Below are 16,571 nucleotides of genomic sequence, written 5' to 3' on the forward strand. Positions count from 1 at the left end.
TCAAGTTTCTGAAACCTGGAAAGTTCAAAACTGGAAAACTGGACAGTTTGCTTCCAAAATGGTACCTTCAGTGCTACATTCTTCAGAGGGAAGGATTTCTTATATGTGAAAGGGAAGAAGTGGGATAAATCTATTGCTGCAAGCCTTTTCCTTAGCAGCATTAAGTGGACAATGCACCCCTCACTAGGCCCCGTCTCACAGTCCTGTTGAACAGGGTATTAAATTTCAATAGGAGATTTTGAAGGAACGTCTTCAGACCATAGCAAATGAATCATGTGTATCTCAAGTGTTAATAATTTTCCAGGTTACTTATTTAATTTGTCCTATCTTTTTGGGAGACAAGATATAGTCATTTTTGTGCTTCATTTGGATTGATAAAATGAACAAATATTTGGCTACCAAATTTTACAAAAAAAAATATATCTTGAACAATCTAAGATAATCAACTATCTTTCCTCTTCAGATTTATTGAGGTATATTTGACATATAATAGACGGCATATTTTTTAAATACACTAGTTGATATTTGAGAGATATATGCTTGTAAAACCATTACCACAATCACAAAAATGAACATCTCCATCAATTCCAAAACCTTCCTCGTGTCATTTTGTAATTTTCTCACTCATTAACACCGCCCCCCCCAGATGATCTGCCTCTGTAACTATATACAGGCTAGTTTTCATTTTCTAGCGTTTTATTTTAAGTAGAATCATATTTTCTATCTAGCTTCTCTTACCCAGTATAATAATTTTGAGAGTTATCTATATTATATGTGTCAGTAGTTTATTCCTTTTTGTTACTGAGTAATATTTTATGCCAGGGCTTTATGTCACTTTTTTACTGAAATCTTTTATTTATATTTTAGCCTTCTTCAATTAAGTCATACCCTTCTCAAAGGTTTCCATGAAGACTTTCCTCCCTGGGAAAACTGATCAAATCACATTCCTGAAGATACAAAGCTTTGGAATAAGAAACCCCTGATAAATGGAGTTTCCTTGGAGGCCCAATTGCTCTAGATTTATGATCTTCTAGGCAAAACAACACAGAATTGAGAATGGTCCTGTTAGCTATAAACCATGAATTGCAAGAGATTGTGATTAATCTGAAGACTCATTTCTCTTCATCTCAACTCAGACATCCTTATTGTTTCAGAGATCTCCAGAGACGTGTTTGGCATCAGTGAAAATGGCCATTGATGTGGGATATAGACATTTTGATGGGGCCTACCTCTATCATAATGAGCATGAAGTAGGGCAGGCCATCAGAGACAAGATAACAGAAGGAAAGGTGAAGAGGGAAGATATTTTCTACTGTGGAAAGGTGAGATTTTACTTCTGCCTCTATTTTTTTTACAATGGTACCAAATCAATGCTGCAAGAATACCTAGTTCATCCTGTCTGTCTGAGTATCATCTGCCACTCTGTTTTACAAACCTAGAATACCCATGCTGCAGTATAATGAACCAAGCATTAGTGTGTCACACTACAATCTTTTACATCAGTAATTTCTTACTAGGCATTAGCAGAATTGCTTTGAGGACTGAGTAGGATCAAATGAGGACAAAGGAGCAATGAAAGGGGATATACAGCTGTGCAATAAGATTTCACCATGTTACCCCACTTCCTCTTGCTAGGCAAATGATTCATTGAAGCCACACATGTGACTATTTCCCATGCTCATTCAAATTCTATCAGCACGGCATGAAAATGAAGTCTCAAGCAAGGTCAGCACCTCTTACCAGAGATGTGTTCTCTGGTTACAGAATGGAGAAGAGCAAAAGTGCAAGATGGTCAATTAGGAAATTACTGTGGCAGCAGGAAGACTTTGTTATCAAATCAGGTTTTCTGTATCCAGATAGATCTTCAGGTTTCATGTGCTATGTTCAGATAAAGTCAGACTTGGTGCCCAGGACCCATGAACTCGTCTTACACTTAGATGAGACTGCAGCATACACATGTTTCTGTGAAATGGAAAGTGTGCTTTACAAAGGGTAAAAGGCTGCATCCGTGTGAAAATAGCATGGAAATTAGTTAACCTCTTTTGTGATTCTTTCAGCTGTGGGCTACGTGCTTATCCCCAGAGTTGGTCCGTCCCACCCTGGAGAGGACACTCCAAGGGCTCAAGCTGGATTACGTGGATCTTTACATCATTGAACTCCCCATGGGCCTCAAGGTAAGTACGGATGGCTAAAGGGCTCTGCCCCTTTGTGACCATGAGCTGACAACCACAAGCATGGACCTTATTCATTCCTTAGCACCACAGAATGCTGTAGCCTTTGTCCCATAGATTAACACGTACTGACCTTGCCTGACAAGTATCCAAAAGGGTGAGATCCAGACTTGGGCCTGGATCTCCTGTTTATTTACTTACTTACTTACTTACTTACTTACTTACTTACTGAGAAAGAGAAAGGGGCCTTACTCTGTAGTTCTGACTTTTACTGTACTATGTAGCCCAAGCTGGCTTTGAGCTCTGGGCGATCTCCTGACCTCAGCCCTTCAAATGCTGGGATTACAGGTAAGTGCCATCACATCCCTCTTCCAAATTTCTTGATTTTTTTATCCAGTGAAGTTTCTATCATATACATGTTCTGTTTTTTATAATGATAGGTTAAACTCTTTCTATCAAACCAGCAAGATCCCTTAATGCGGTCCACATGTTAGCTGCCCAGCATTTGGATACCACCTTCTTTCTGCTCACACAGTCACTGAAATGTTCATATGGGAAACAATGCACAACAGTATATCTAATGAAAATATACTTGCTTTCTGATCCCTGACCCTTAGAGAGATAACCCAAAAAGCATTCAGATATTTGGAGCCAGATCCAAGAGCAACATATCTAGACAGTATCTCTTTCTCTAGTTAAAATCAAATTCTTCCATGCCCTTTTTCAATCTATAGACACATTGTTAATTTAATACCCTATGTGCACACTGCAGAGTGATAACTGCTTTAAAATTTGAGGGACTAAGACACAAATGTGGTCACTTGCCCAGGAGGTGACTAATGTCCTGCTGATCAGGAAAAATAAGGTCTCAGCCTTGCAGTGGCCAGAGTCTTATTATGTGACCTGTGCTGCTGGCCTCAATTTATTCTCTGGGAGAATTTTGCTGTTTTTGTGGTCATATCCAAGTCCATCTCTTTGGGGAAGACTCTCCTGTTGCATTCCACTTTATGAAGATGTAGGTTTCAAGATTTCAAGCATTAGTTTCTTATTGTATTCCTTAAGAGTTTGAGAAGGTTTCAGAACATTCACACTCAGCCAACCCCATAAATGACTAATTAAAACTAGAAATCTTGTTGTGTCAGGTTTCTTTTATCTAATGCTCAGCCTAAAACTTTCTGCCTCATAGAATACAGCCTCGTTCTTCTGCTTATCTACTAACTCCTCAACTTACCTGCTTCCATTTTGATCACTGGCTCAAAATAATACAAAACTACAGAAACACAGATAAAGTGATTTTGGCACCTTGTTTGTATGCCACCATGTATTGTTTGTTGGTCAGGAAGAATAAGCCTAATATGGCATGAAATCTTGCCAGCAGGGGCATCTTGAAGATTATTTTTCTCCCGAGTCCTAAATGCAAAGCCAAGTTCACTGCACATTAGCAGACAGTGCACTGGATACTCCTCCATTAATATGTCTTGTTGCATCTTGAACTGAAATTTACACAACTTTCACAAGGCTGGAAAAAAGATCATTTCCAAGTTAAATGACACAACTAAATTACTCATGGATAGGCAATCAAGGGCCAACAGAAGCCTGCAATTCATAACAAGCTGGTGTCTAAGACCTTCTAGTCCTAAGAGACTCAAAAAACTGCCCAGAGTAAATAGGGACTTGTTTGAATGACCCCTCATCAGAGACTCCAAAAGCAGTCTATTATGGATTTCATATCCCAGGGGACACAGGCCATGCTGAGCTAAACCACTGTCGGATGATGACCTGTGCTGAGAGAGTCAGGAGCAGGGGCTGGGCTACTCTGGACAGTTCCTCCCTACTTCAAAATGCTGCATCCTGAGTACATTCTGCAGCTACTACAAGTGAGAAAGGCAAGAGTTAGGTCAACCAAGGCTATCAAATGACTTGCCCTGAATCATTTTTATTTCCACTCAGTTTCCTGCCTTCCAACCTTGGGTAGCACTGACTCTTTTAATTTCTGCAAAGTTCAGACATGAATCTTTGCATCTTTGATTGTAATGAAAAACAGAAAGAACCCACATTAGCACAACATAATCTTGTCATTTTAAAAGCCCAATAGACACAGATACATCTATCTTTCAAACAGGACCTTAATAAAGGCTGTAAAAACTGGCCCACAAACCCACTGTTTTTGTACTAATACCCTAAAACTCCAGGTTTAGTAGGCCCATATAGAGAGCCCTTCCCAGACCTCATCTTGGTTTGGGACATTTATATTTGTAATCCCAGGGAGAAGTCATTGGAATTCCAATAAGTTGATTCCAATATATCACCTTTCATACAATCTATGACAAGAGTAAAGACACTAAGATATATTTGTAATTATGGGGTCCAACCAGGATGAAGATTCATTGGAACAGAAGCCTCAACCCAGGGCCCAACCCAGATTTTATTAATTCATGAAGAAGGGAGTAACTTGAGGATGAGTGACTGTGCGAATGATGGGAAATATGTGAGTACTGTGGGCCGGGCTAGGCAGGAGACCTTAAAACATCTCTGCAGTATGCACAGAGAAGGATGTACAGAAAGACTAATCTGCACAATGCAATTGAAGTATCACTTAATGTTTTGGGGATAGTGCCTCAGTTCTGGTATGTAAACTTTTTTGCCCTGAGAAGTTATAGCCTCTTATTTTAAGGCTCAGTCCCAGTTGACAGCCTGAGAGCATTGGCTCTTCATCCCATGTGGCTCAACCATGGTTTTGGGAGTCACAAGGTGGGGAAACAGTGACTGTTTGAAGTGCCTAACTTCAAAGATTGCACACCAGTACCTCAGCTAGCCTTATTTACATTGCCAATTAAAAAGGAAACAGCCTAGCCAGCTCTGTACATATCAGTACATGAGGATAGGGCCAGGTTTAGCCAAAGTGGAGATAACTGCTCTTTGTTCAAGGAAAGCCCTCCAGGTGGTCCTCCACAGGCCCACTGGCTAATCTCAAAGCAACAATATAACTAGACCAGTGAGTAGGAATTGCCAATACCCAGATGAAGGTTGAAAAATACTTACTAATTGCCCCTAATACCATGCTATTTTAAACAATTCTTCATTTTAAGCCCAGTACTCACATTAATCAGAATTCTTACTCTACATGGCAGAAAGTCAATAAAATTGATCCTAAAAGAAACAAAATGAAGAAATAGAGAATTTGAAAAGGGATCTAATTCAGGCCCAAAAGTTCAAACTATGTTTTTTCATTCTGGATCTTTATATATCTTCATGTGATTTTCATATTTCTCAAAAATCCTCATCTATGAAGGCAAAGTGACTGTTGACATATCAATACAACTGGAAAATTCAGAAAGAGTAAAACCACACTTTAAAACTCCTGGAGAAATACTGAATTGCTTGTTTTAGCCACTCCTAATTATTCTTCAGCTGCCATGGCCACAAATGGGAGCTGAGAATATCCAGGTAAACTTGGGCTCAGTTACACTAGATAGGAGGACATAAGGATGGTAGAAAACAAAACACATTTTCACTGAGCTCATTAATTAGCTGCCACTTAGTGAGAAATGAACCCCATCTCTGTTTCATATGACCTGACAGTGTGGTTAAATCATAACTAGTCTCTCTCCCACATTGCTTAACTTTGGTGCACTGGAAATAGTATAGGATATAGGGTCACCCAGAACTAGATTGACATTCAGCTGCATCAATGTCCAGAATAGTCACTTTGGTCATTCTGAATTTTCTAAATTGACAATTTTATTGTCTGTAAAACAGAGATAATAGTAACAGGGCCAGGAATTTGTCTTACTTGTAATTAAGTACTTGTCTAAAATGTGTGAGGCCCTAGGTTTTATCCTCAGCAATAACAATGATAATAATAAACAATTTGCAGAGTGTCATGAGAAGTCATTAAAGTTATATATAAAGTTACTGAAACAAAGAAGCTTCTGAGTTAGAAGCCTGAATAACCTCATTTTATTAAGAACAAAATAGAGCCTCCAAATGATGAAGTAGCTTCTCATTTTCAAGTCCAGAAAAACCAGGGCCAGACTCTGAGTCCTATGGCAATTGCTTCATAGGTACCTCCCTATATACCCCCGTCCCTTCTGCCTCATTCCTCCAAGTCTGTTGACATCAGCACTCTGTGGATTGCAGGGATTTCTTGGTGCCAGGCTGTCAGGTAGAGTGACCTCAGCCCTAATCTTCACTTAGTAGTGATTTCTGTTCAAATGACAGATTTTTAACTCAGTCTTAATGTTTGAGGGTGGACATATATTTAAAAGTTAAGGAAACAAATTTATTTTTCTGTGGCTGAAATAACTTTCAAAATATTTTTGGAAAGGTAAATAGAGAATTTCTATTTATATCGTGAGAGGATTATGGCTCAAGGAATAGATTAAACTGATCATAGCACTCCACTCAAAACATACACTAGGGAAGCCCAGGAGGATGGAGCCAGCATCGGGTGAGAGCCTTCTTGCTCCTAGGATTTCTCAGCAAGGGCATCACATAGTGAAAGGCAAACACACAAGCTTGTGTTTCTATTTCTCTTCTTACAAAAACCATTCAGGGCATTGAGGAACGCCACACCACTCAGGGCCTTGGCCCATGCCACAGCATGCTCCCTGCACAACTTGCACTGGCCCTGGGAAATGCATGCTGCCCTCGGACCTTGACCTTAACACAGCTGCACACTTCCTGCACGACTCCAGTTGCCACTGAGGAATGTCATGCCACCCTGGGATCTTAGCTCATACTGCCATCTGCTCCCTGCACGACTCCAGCTGCCACTGAGGAATGCCATACCACCCTGGGACCTTGGCCTGTGCCCAGTGGATGCCCAGACCCAGAGATGTTTACAGAGTGTTCCACCCAACCACATAAGAATACATATTCTTCTCAGCTATGCATGGGACATTCTCCAAAATAGATCATATATTACCCCCAGAATACATTCTTAAGTAACTGCAAAGGTATTGAAATTATCCCATGCATAATATCTGGCCATAGTGCACTGAAATTGGAAATTAATGGCAAAAGAAATTGCAAAACATGGAAATTAAATAACAACCTTTTGAACAACCAGTGGGTTACAGATGAAATTAAAGAAGAAATGAAGCAATACTTACAATTCAAAGAAAATGCAGATACAACATACTGTAATCTGTGGGATGCAATGAAAGCAGTCTTAAGAGAGAAATATATAGCAATAAATTGTCATATCAAGAAAATAGAGCAAGCACAAATAAACAACCTAATGCTTCATCTCAAGCTTCTAGTAAAAGAAGAGCAAGTTAAGCCCAAAGCTTGTAGAAGAGAGGAAATTGTAAAGACTAGAGCAGAAATCAATGCAATTGAAACTAAAAAAAAAAAAAAAATACGAAGAACTAATGAATCAAAAAGCTGACTTTTTGAGAGAATAAACAAAATTGACAAACCCCTAGCTAACCTTATAAAGAAAAAAGAAAGAAAAAAATCCAAATTCACTCAATAAGAACTGAAAAGTGAGAAATTATTACAGATCCTTTGAAAATTCAAAAGATCATGAATACTTACTTTGAAAATCTCTACTAACATAGAGTGGAGAACACAGAGGAAATGGACAGATTTCTAGAAACATATAAACTATCAAAGGTCAATCAAGTAGATATAGCAATTTTGAATAACCCAATATCAGCTATTGAAATTGAAAACATAATTAAAAACTTACCAACGAAGAAAAGCCCAGGTCCTGATGGATTCATGGCTGAATTATACAAGAAATTTAGAGATACTCCTTTAACTCTTCAATGAAATTGAAAAGGAAGCAATCCTCCCTAAATCATTCCTGGAAGCAAGTGTTACTCTCATACCAAAAACAGAGAAAGACCCAACCAAAAGGGAGAACTATAGGCCAATCTCACTAATGAATATTGATGCAAAGATTCTCAATAAAATACTGGCAAATAGAATGTAGCAAACTATCAAGAAGATTATATATCATGACCAAGTTGGATTCATTCCAGGAATGCAGGGATGATTTAACATATACAAATCAATAGTAATATAAATCAATACACATCAACAGAGTCAAAAATAAAAACCACATGGTAATCTCAATAGATGCAGAAAAAGCTTTCGATAAAGTCCAACACATGTTCATGATAAAAATCCTTCAGAAACTTGGAATACATGGTGTTTCCTTCAATCTTATAAAGACCATCTATGACAAACCAACATCCAACATTATACTAAATGGACAAAAACTGAAAGCTTTCAATTTAAAATCAGGAATAAGACAAGGATGTCCACTATCACCACTACTATTCAATATTGTTCTGGAAACACTAGCCAGGGCAATCAGACAAGAGAGAGAAATAAAAGGAATAAAGATAGGAAAGGAATTTGCAGATGACATGATATTCTATATAGAACACCCAAAAAACTCCATTAAAAGACTACTAGAGGTAATAAAATAATTCAGCTGGATACAGTGTTCAAAAATCAATAGCATTACTGTACACAACAAACAACTCTCTGAGAGAGAAATTATGGATATATCACCCTTCACAATAACATCTTAAAAAATGAAACATTTAGGACTTTCTAATGATGAAAATTATGCTATGTTAAAAAAGTAAATTGAAGAGGATTTAGAAAATGTAAGGATATTCCTTACTCTTGGCTAGGAACAACCAACATTGTGAAAATGTCCATACTCCCAAGACTGTTATACAGATTGAACACAATCCCAATCAAAATACCATTAACATACTTCACAGATCTAGAGAAAACAATCCTAAAATTCATTTGGAAGCAGAAAAAAAACCCCTAGAATAGCAAAGCAATTCTGGACAACAAAGGCAAGACAGGAGGCATCTCAATTCCTGACTTGAAACTATACTATAAAGCCACAGTGATAAAATCAGCATGATACTGGCAAAGAAATAGACCTGAGGATCAATGGAACTGATTAGAAGATGCAAACACGACTACAAAGACACTCAGCCACCTGATATTTGACAAAGAGGCTAAAGATTTTCACTGGAAGAAGTATAGCCTCTTTAATAAATGGTGTTGGAAAAATTGGCTCTCCACATGACAAAGCCTCTAACTAGATCCATGCCTATCACCATGCACAAAATTGAAGACTAAATGGGTCAAAGACCTAAATAGTAAAACAGAAACACTAAATCTACTGGAAGGCAAAATAGGCAGAAGTCTTGGAGAATAGGGGTAGGCAGAGAATTCATGAACAACACGCAAACTGCATGGGAAACACTTCAAAGAATCAACAACTGGGATCTCATATTATTGAAAAGTTTCCACACTTCAAAAGAAATAAAAAACATAGTGCAAAGAAAACCCATAGAATTGGAAACAATTTTATCCAGCTCTAACTCAGAGAAAGGACTTCTATCAAGAACATCTAAAGAACTGAAAAACATCAAGTCCCCCAAATTCAAATGTCCTCTCCAAAAATGGGCATCTGATATAAAACACAGTTTTCAGATGAAGATATACAAATGACAAATAAATACATGAAGAAATGTTCACTATCGCTGGTCATTTGAGAAATGCAAATTAAAAGCAGCACTGAGATTTCATCTGGTTCTGCAAAGAATGGCCACAATCAAGAAATCAACTGATAACAAATGTTAGTGAGGCTGCGGGGGAAAAAAGAAACATTGCTCCACTGTTGGTGGAGTGTAGACTGGTGCAACCACCATGGAAATCAGTAAGAAGAATTCTCAGAAGACTAGGATTGGAAGTTCCATTCAATCCAGCTATTTCCCTCCTGGGTATTATTCCAGAAAAACTGCAAAGGTTATATCACAGTGATGTATATGCACCCACATTTATAGCATCACAATTTGTAATAACTAAATCTTGGAAATAACCAAAATGCCTATCAACTGCATCTTTCCCAAAGTAGTAGTAGTGATCTTTTAAAAATGCTAAGTCAAATCAGACTGAATATCCAAGTTCTTAACTACTACTCCTTTCTTAAAAGAGTAACTTTGTCCTTAAGATAAATCTCCATGGTTTAAGAACAATAACAAGCTACTTAAAAAACAAAAATAGTGCCAGGTGTGGTGATGCATTCCTGCAATCCCAGCACTTGGGAGTCTAAAGCAAGAGGATCACTGTTGGTTTGAAGCCAGCTGGTGCTAGATAGTGAGTCCAACACCAGTCTGAACTGTGTAGTGAGACCCTGTCTTAAAACCAAACAAAATAAAACAGAAGAGAGTCAGTCAAAACAAAACAATGAACATGATACAGGACTTAAAAACAAGATAAAAGGAAATCAACAATGGCTACCATAGTGCCTCTTATCTTCAAAATAGCTGCCCATACCATTAGACATAATAAAATCAAACAAAGCAGAACAAAATAAAACCAATCAAAACAAAAAAATGAAAGCAATACAGAACTTCAAAATGAGTTAATAGAAAATCAAAATTGCACTCAAAATAAATGCTAGGCACAATAGTAAAACTAATATATCTATTGGGCAAATGAAATAATTCTTAGACATTACACAGAATGGATGAGAGATTTCATTTTTACTGTCATGATTATATGATTATACATAATTTTACACTTACATGTGTCTATAATATATAAAAAGTATGTATATGTACACATACACAGTATTTATTATGCAATTATATAAACACAAGAAAAATAAATGAATTATTTCCCCAAGGCCAGGGTACACTGATTTCAAATTCCATAATTTTAATTCCTAGGTACAAATAAAATGAATTCCATGATGTTTTGTTTTGGTTTGTTCTTTTGCAGCCAGGAAAACAAAACTACCCTAGAGATAAGAATGGGAAATGGTTATACCACAAAGTAGATCTGCGTGCCACTTGGGAGGTAAGTTTGTGTGGGCATCTAACTCAAAAAGGCTACATATTAAACTTGTGATAGGATTGTTTTTATCAGAGTTATGGAGAGCTGCAATCTCTACTCCCAGTGTAAACTAGCTGTTGATTAGGCATTTCTAACTATATGTACAGATATATGAGATTTCCACTTTCTGGAATTAAATACAAGGTTTTGTTGTGTTGAAAAACACCAAGGAAAGCTAAGAGGAAGGCCTGGAAGGGGACAAAAGTCAACAAACAGGTCCTAACCTAATAGCAATCATAAATATATAAATGAGATACACCCACAAACTTAGAATTTGAATTTTAAAAAGCAACAAAAATAAATGAGAAACCTACAAATTAAAAAAATAAATCAAACCATCAATAATATAATGTTCAAAACAGACAAACTGAAAACAAAATGATACATGAAAGACTGAAAACAAACTCTGGTTCCACTTTTGAGCCAGCTGCTGGCTGCATTCTTGGGGTGATGAGTGGAAATTGTAGGAAAATAAAATTGTCATGGGTTCAGGGAGAGAAGAGAGAGCTCCTGTCACAAGTGGTTTATGTATGAGGTGATGTGGAGGTGTGACCTAGCGTAGAAGGCAACCCAAATGCAGTGAAAAGACAATACACATGGGACAGGAACTCTTGGGGACCCTTTTGTGTTTGCGTCTCTCCTGTGGTATTTTCACCTGCAGAAGCTTATAACTTGTGTTCAGGTGTCGTCAGGAATCCTAAACTTGTAAGAATCTGAGAAAAGCATGCTACTTGCTGCGTGCTGACAACTGTTCCCCCCCCCCCCAGTATTCCAAATTCCAAAGATTGGAAATTGTACTCTGCCTAGTGTGTCTTCCTATTTCCTCCTAGAGGTAACAAACGAAGATCTGAATCTGCAGAGTTGTGTGGAGGGATAAGGAGGAAATGACTAACTTTTCTGATCCCTGGGGCTCTCTGTCCACAAGACCATACATTCATCTCTGATCTCACTGTTGCTGATGAAGCTTGGAGTATGGCATCCTACTGTACCCTAGACTGACAGGGTGATCCATATCCCCAGGACAAAATGAGTTCCAGTTCAAACTAACGAGGTATTTGTTTCACAAGAGGATAACATGTCTGTTACACTTCCATCATAATCATAACATGGAATCAAGAACTTTTAAATTAACTAATTAGTACATTAAAGAATGTAAGACATGGTAAGCAACATGAAACAAGAACAAGAAAACATTTTATTCAACAAAAATAATAATCACAAAAATAAAAGGCAACAATACAATAGCTTGGGAGAAATAGAACAGATACAGATAAAAAAATTTCAACTTAAGGGACCAGAGAATACCAATATTTATAGCAGCACAGTTTATAACAGTTAAACCCTGGAAGCAGCCGATATACTAATCCATAGATGACTGGGCAAGGAAAATGTATCTATATATAATACAATACTATTCAGTTATAAATATGGATGAATTTCACATATTTGTAGGAAAATGGATGTACCTGAAAAATATAATGTTGAATGAAACAAACAAGATACACAAGTGTAAATATCATATGATATTTCTTGTTTGAGTGAGGAAAAATGCAAACAAAGAATAATAAAGGATGAATAGAAGGTGAAAGGGGATGAATATCTTGCAAATAGAAAGGGGTCCAAGAGATCAAGGGTGAGAAAAGAGGTAAAAGGAAGAGGAAATGAAGTAAAGATCTGCCATGAACAGGAATTCAATTACCTGCTATAAATATAAACATTATGTGCCATAAATAAGAACTAAGGTTAATATATCAAAAAGAATGAAAATGGGCAAAAGGAATTAAAGGAGGGAAGGAAAGGGGAGAAGAAGGGTTAAAAGAGAAACAAGCTATGTTATGTATATGTACCTTCTTCCCAAGATGTTACAAATTGCGTGTACTATGAACATGTATTAATAAAAAAACTCTTTAAAAGGACCAAAATGAGGAAAATTTCCAATATGAAGAAAGAAAGGAGCAGAAAGAGTTTTAAACAAGAAAGTAAAGCTGAGTTGTAAAAAATAAAACTAGACTTTCTAATATTCACCCAATAGGAGTCTAAGAAAAAAGGAAAAGAAGTAATACTTAGAAAAACCAAGATATTTAGTGCATTGTAAAAACAAGAAAAAATGAGGAAACTCACGTCTAAAGGCATTGTAGTGAAATTTCAGATTATCAGGTCTAAGGAAGCAGTGTTAAATCTTTCAAAGTAGAGCAAAGAAGCCAACAAAGGAACCAAAATAGAGGGGGAAAAAGTAATCAAAGGAAAGGAAGAAAAGAGGGAAAATAAATAGATGGGGAAATGGAAACTAAAAAGCAAGATGAGAAAAAGACGTTAATTACAGAATATACAAATAGTCTAAGCAAGTCAAAAGATGGATTGTTAAGAATGGATGCAATTCCACTGTATTTTATGTACAAGGATCTCATTTTAAATAAAAAGAAACAAGTTAAAAGGAAAAGATTTACTAAAAGGATAGAATAAGATATAGTAGGGGCTAGCACTAATCAAAAGAAAGGTAGAGCTGGGGATATAGCTCAGCAGCACAGTTCTTGCCTGGCAAGTGTGAGGTTCTGAGTTCAGTTCCTGATGCCAAAGCAAAACAAAACAAACTAAATTGGTTATTTTAATATCAAGAGGAACACTTCAAATATATGTAGTTCATTGCACACCAATTATAACTTAATAGAAATGTTTTTAAAATAGGGAGAGTCACACAATTAAATGAGTGTGAGTTTTGTTTTTATCTATTTTATTTTCATCAAACAGTGGATGTAAAAAGATGATAGATACTTCACAGCCAGCCTAACTGTAAGTCAAAAGATAGTGCATTGATAGAAATCACTTCATGTCTATATACGCTCAGAAATGTCACTACATACAAACCCATACTAAAAAAATACTAGGGAGTCTAAGAGTACTCAAAGAAACATGTAAAAAGTGACCAAGTTAAACTTAATAAAGTATTTAACATCTACAAAATTTTAAGATCAAATAATGTAGAAAATGTAATAAGCTATGATTAATGTCTATGTGTACTATTAATATCACAGATTTCCGAGGCAGAAAAAGGAATGTGTGGACATACTGCTGTTGTCTTTGTTAAGGGGAAAGCATATATATAAAATGTATTTTAAAATTGTTTAAAGTAAGAAAGAGTTTTAAAGAAACAGAAAAATTGAGATAAACTGAAATAAGAATTTTTTTTTGTGTGTGTGAAAGAAATCAAACTCAGGGCTTTGCTCTTGCCAGACAAGCATACCACTGGGCTATAGCTTCAGCCCCAAAATAAGAAATTAAGATAGTAGGAACATCCCCAATATATTTACAGTTGCAATAAATATAGATAAATTCACTTGCTAAAAGACAAATATTGACAAAATTAATGAGGCAGTGAAATATACAGGTATGCAAAAATTAAAATTTAAAGAAGAGAGGAATGTTATCACTCAAATGTTTATCAGAGAAAGTATAATTATATTAATATCAGATGTATATTTAAATATCAAAAGCATTTTAGGGATAAAATGTTGCATTAAAGATATTACAAAAAGATATGCTAATTTAAAATACATATATATTCCATATAACAGACTTCATAGTATACATAGCAAAAAATCAAAATATTTAAAGTAAAATCAATGAAGTAACAAATTATAGAATACAGGAAGGCATTAACAAATATAGGAAGAATACAGGGAGACACTGACTAACATACTATCATAGCAGGGGATTTTTTTTACATAGTCCTTTAAATTACTGAGAAGCCAGATAGCTACCGTAGAATCTAGGTATGGTGCAGTGTGGGGAGTCCTAAGCAAGGGGAGATATACCCTGCTGACCCAGTAACAAACTAAGCTGAGAGAAACCAACTGGAAATGCAATCCCAGTGCTATGACCAGAACAGATAAACTCTCAGCACCAAAGCTGAAACCCATGCCTCTGGAAACTGCAATTTGAATTCCTTGCTGCTGCTGCTCCATCTGAATCAGCACAGCAGGGATAGAGACACGAAAGCTCTGAGAGCAGGAATCGGCGAATGGAGGTGAGAGCAGGACTGGTGGGGAGCCCTGCATCGACCTGTGGTGAGTGAGAGGAATGGGGATAGATAAGGAGGCTCCCACAGAGGACATTCTGGGACCAGGCAGACTAGCCAGAACAGGGCGCTGCAGTGACTTCAGTTGCATATTCCCCTCTCAAGCAGGATTGGTGGGGAGTGCTTAACCTGGGTGACAACACAAACCAAGACCCAGTAGGCTAGCCCTAACCAGGTCCCTGAGCCTGGCAGTGCACCCTAGCAGGGAAGCCTTCAGTAGGTTGACCTGGAGGGGCGGGCCCAGCAGAGGCTGCCCAGGTCTGTGTCTCCCTAGTACACTGCAGTGGGCAGGAACACCTAGCTGGAGTGATTCAAACAAACTGTGACCCACAAAGAAAGAAACTGGGCCTCCTATATATGCCTGTATGGAAGGAACAAAAATATGAGAAGAGGAGGCAACATGAAAGGGTCCTCCATCCCCAATCCTGAGAACACTGATCCAGGAAAGGTAAAGGCAAAGGAGAGTGAAGACAGAAAACATGCAACATCAGACACAGCACCAATAGACATAAAGCAATATCTCTAGAGCCTCATAGACGAGTTCAAAAGTGAAGTATTTAATGAAGTAAAGCAAGATATAAGTAGAATAGTTAGAGAAATGCTAAGCACCACCCAAGAAAAAACAGATAGTGGAATGGAATAACAGAAAAAAAGGGAAGAATTGTTTGATGGAGAAAATAGAAAAAAAATAGAATACATGAAGCAGGTTCAAAGAGATTACCAGGAAACTAAAAACTCTATTGAAAGCTGGCTTAACAGCTTGAAAGAAACTGAAGATAGATTATCCAAACTGGAGGACAGATTTGTAATGTGGGAGCATGAAATGAAAAACTTAAAAATAACAAGGAAACAAATAGCAATAATATAAAGGCTAGAAGATGATAAGAGGATCTATAACTTAAGAATTAAAAATGTAAAGGAAGAAGTAGGGACACAAACAAATGAATTACAAAGGCTATTCACAGAAATAATCCAGGAGAATTTTCCTAATTTAGTAAAAGGTAAAGATACTCAGATGTATGAGGCATTCAGGACCCCAGCCACCTACAACCCAAACTACACCCAGAACTATACCCAGGCATATAATAATCAAAATTCCAGAAATCCCATATAAGAACAGAATATTAAAAGCCATCAGAGACAAGAAGCAGATCACTTGCAAGGGAACACCCATCAGAATTACAGCAGACTTCTCAGCACAAACCATCAAATCATGAAGAGCGTGGAGTGAAATAATTCAAGCTTTGAAAGACAATAACCTCCAGCCAAGATTGATATATCCTGCACAACTGCCCCTAGAAATTAATGGAGAAACACGGATAAAGAGGAACTAGGGGAATTTGCAACCACCAATTCAACTCTACAGAGAATACTGCAGGACATTCTAAAAGAGAAAAATAACAAGATTCCAGAAACAGTAACAGGCCACAATGAATGCAGCA

At 37.1% G+C, this 16,571-nt stretch overlaps 1 protein-coding gene across 2 annotated transcripts in view; it reads left to right on the forward strand.

Moving 5' to 3' along the window:
* The window catches only part of Akr1d1 (aldo-keto reductase family 1 member D1), a 39,835-nt gene that overhangs the window by 8,660 nt on the left and 14,604 nt on the right, over window positions 1–16,571 (forward strand). For both annotated transcript variants that reach the window (XM_063250556.1, XM_003475515.3), the window contains exons 2-4: window positions 1,155–1,322; window positions 2,058–2,174; window positions 10,941–11,018. In XM_063250556.1, coding sequence (XP_063106626.1) covers window positions 1,155–1,322; window positions 2,058–2,174; window positions 10,941–11,018 — 363 coding nt within the window. The remainder of the gene's footprint in view (window positions 1–1,154; window positions 1,323–2,057; window positions 2,175–10,940; window positions 11,019–16,571) is intronic.

This window comes from Cavia porcellus, unplaced genomic scaffold (assembly GCF_034190915.1).
Source record: "Cavia porcellus strain 051 isolate PalLab524CR breed Dunkin Hartley unplaced genomic scaffold, mCavPor4.1 scaffold_6, whole genome shotgun sequence".
NCBI classification, from domain to species: domain Eukaryota; kingdom Metazoa; phylum Chordata; class Mammalia; order Rodentia; family Caviidae; genus Cavia; species Cavia porcellus.